The sequence below is a fragment of the Seriola lalandi genome, unplaced genomic scaffold (genome assembly GCF_002814215.2).
Source record: "Seriola lalandi dorsalis isolate HSWRI2012SDOR001 ecotype SW California unplaced genomic scaffold, Sedor1 jcf7180001963990, whole genome shotgun sequence".
NCBI classification, from domain to species: domain Eukaryota; kingdom Metazoa; phylum Chordata; class Actinopteri; order Carangiformes; family Carangidae; genus Seriola; species Seriola lalandi.
In genome coordinates, this window is record NW_019434658.1 from 1 (window position 1) to 1,470 (window position 1,470).

The 1,470-nt window shown below is 51.7% G+C and overlaps 1 protein-coding gene across 1 annotated transcript; it reads left to right on the forward strand.

The window, feature by feature from the left end:
* Positions 1–138: 138 nt before the first annotated feature.
* On the forward strand, positions 139–1,335 carry LOC111648922 (chondrolectin-like; the record flags this gene model as incomplete). The annotated part of the gene is made up of 5 exons (XM_023398679.2): positions 139–323; positions 628–785; positions 893–937; positions 1,021–1,104; positions 1,239–1,335. Coding segments are annotated over 5 exons (569 nt in total), but the record flags the coding sequence as incomplete, so codon positions are not given.
* Positions 1,336–1,470: the final 135 nt, after the last annotated feature.

Here is a 1,470-nt window from a genome sequence, read left to right on the forward strand (position 1 = left end):
TCCTCTCCTCTTTCTCCTCTCCTCCCCTCCTCCTCCTTTCCTGTCATCTTCCTCCTCTCCTCTCTTCTTCCTCCTCTGCTCCTCCTCTTCTCCTCTCCTCTCATCTCCCTCCCCTCCTGTCCTCCTCTTCGCCTTCAGGAGCTGCGTTCAGGAGCGGTGGGTGGGGCAGGAGGAGGCGCAGGAGGAGGGATAGCGGATGGTGATTTCTGGATCGGCCTGACTCGGGTGGACGGAGTGGATCAGTCTCATCCTGAACTCAGCAACACCTTCACTTCCTGTCCACAGCTCTACCATTGGACCGACGGAAGCCCCGCCTCCTTCAGGTGAGCGGGAAGTTCAAGCTGCATCAGATGATGGTGGTGATGGTAATGGTGATGATGATGGTAATGGTGCTGTGATGATGATGATGTGATGATGATGATGATAGTGATGGTAGTGGTGGTGGTGTTGATGATGATGATGATGATGATGATGGTGATGGTGGTGATGATGATGATGGTAATGGTGATGTGATGATGATGATGGTAATGGTGATGTGATGATGATGGTGGTGATGATGATGATGGTGATGATGATGATTGTAATGGGGATGTGGTGATGATGATGATGATGGTGATGATGATGTAGGAACTGGTATTTTGACGAGCCGTCCTGCGGAGGAGAGGCCTGCGTCGTCATGTACCATCAACCAACAGCACTTCCTGGTCTGGGCGGGGCTTATCTCTACCAATGGAACGACGATCGCTGCAACATGAAACACAACTTCATCTGCAAATACCAACCAGGTACCATCAGCCAATCAGCTTCAGTCTTTGATAAACAAACAGGTACTGTCAGCCAATCAGCTTCAGTCTGATAGACTCAGGTGTGTTGGATTCCTTGTTTCTTTTAGAGAGCCACGGTGTGACGGGACACACACCTGGAGGGCGGAGCACAGGTGAGCATGATTCGCTTCAGTGTGACTTTTTGTAGCGCCACCATCAGGTCAAAGTGTGTGACAGGTGTGTGTCGTGTCCTCAGAGACAACGGCAGGTGGAGGCGGGGTCAAACAGTCTGCAGGAAGTGAGGGGGGTCACCCTCAGGTCATCACGGCTGGAGCTTCAGGTACAAACTCCTCTGACGTCTGACCCCTGATCTGTGACCTGGACTGGACAGATCAGATGTGGTCCGGTGTGGACTAACTAGACTGGACTGGACTGGACTAGTCCAGTATTTACTGTCTGTTTGTCTCTCCTCAGGCATGCTACTGGTCTACGTGATCATTCCCACAATCCCCCTGCTGCTGCTCATCCTGGTGGCTTCTGGGACATGTTGTTTTCAGATGCTCAGTAGAAGGTGAGACTTTACCGCAGAGACTACATCTCCCAAGATCCTCTGCTCCTCTGTTAGAGCTGAGGCTGCAAGTTTGACTGTGTAGAGCTCAGTGATGAGGAGTCACACACGGGAGCAGCTGTGTGAATGTGAGTGTGT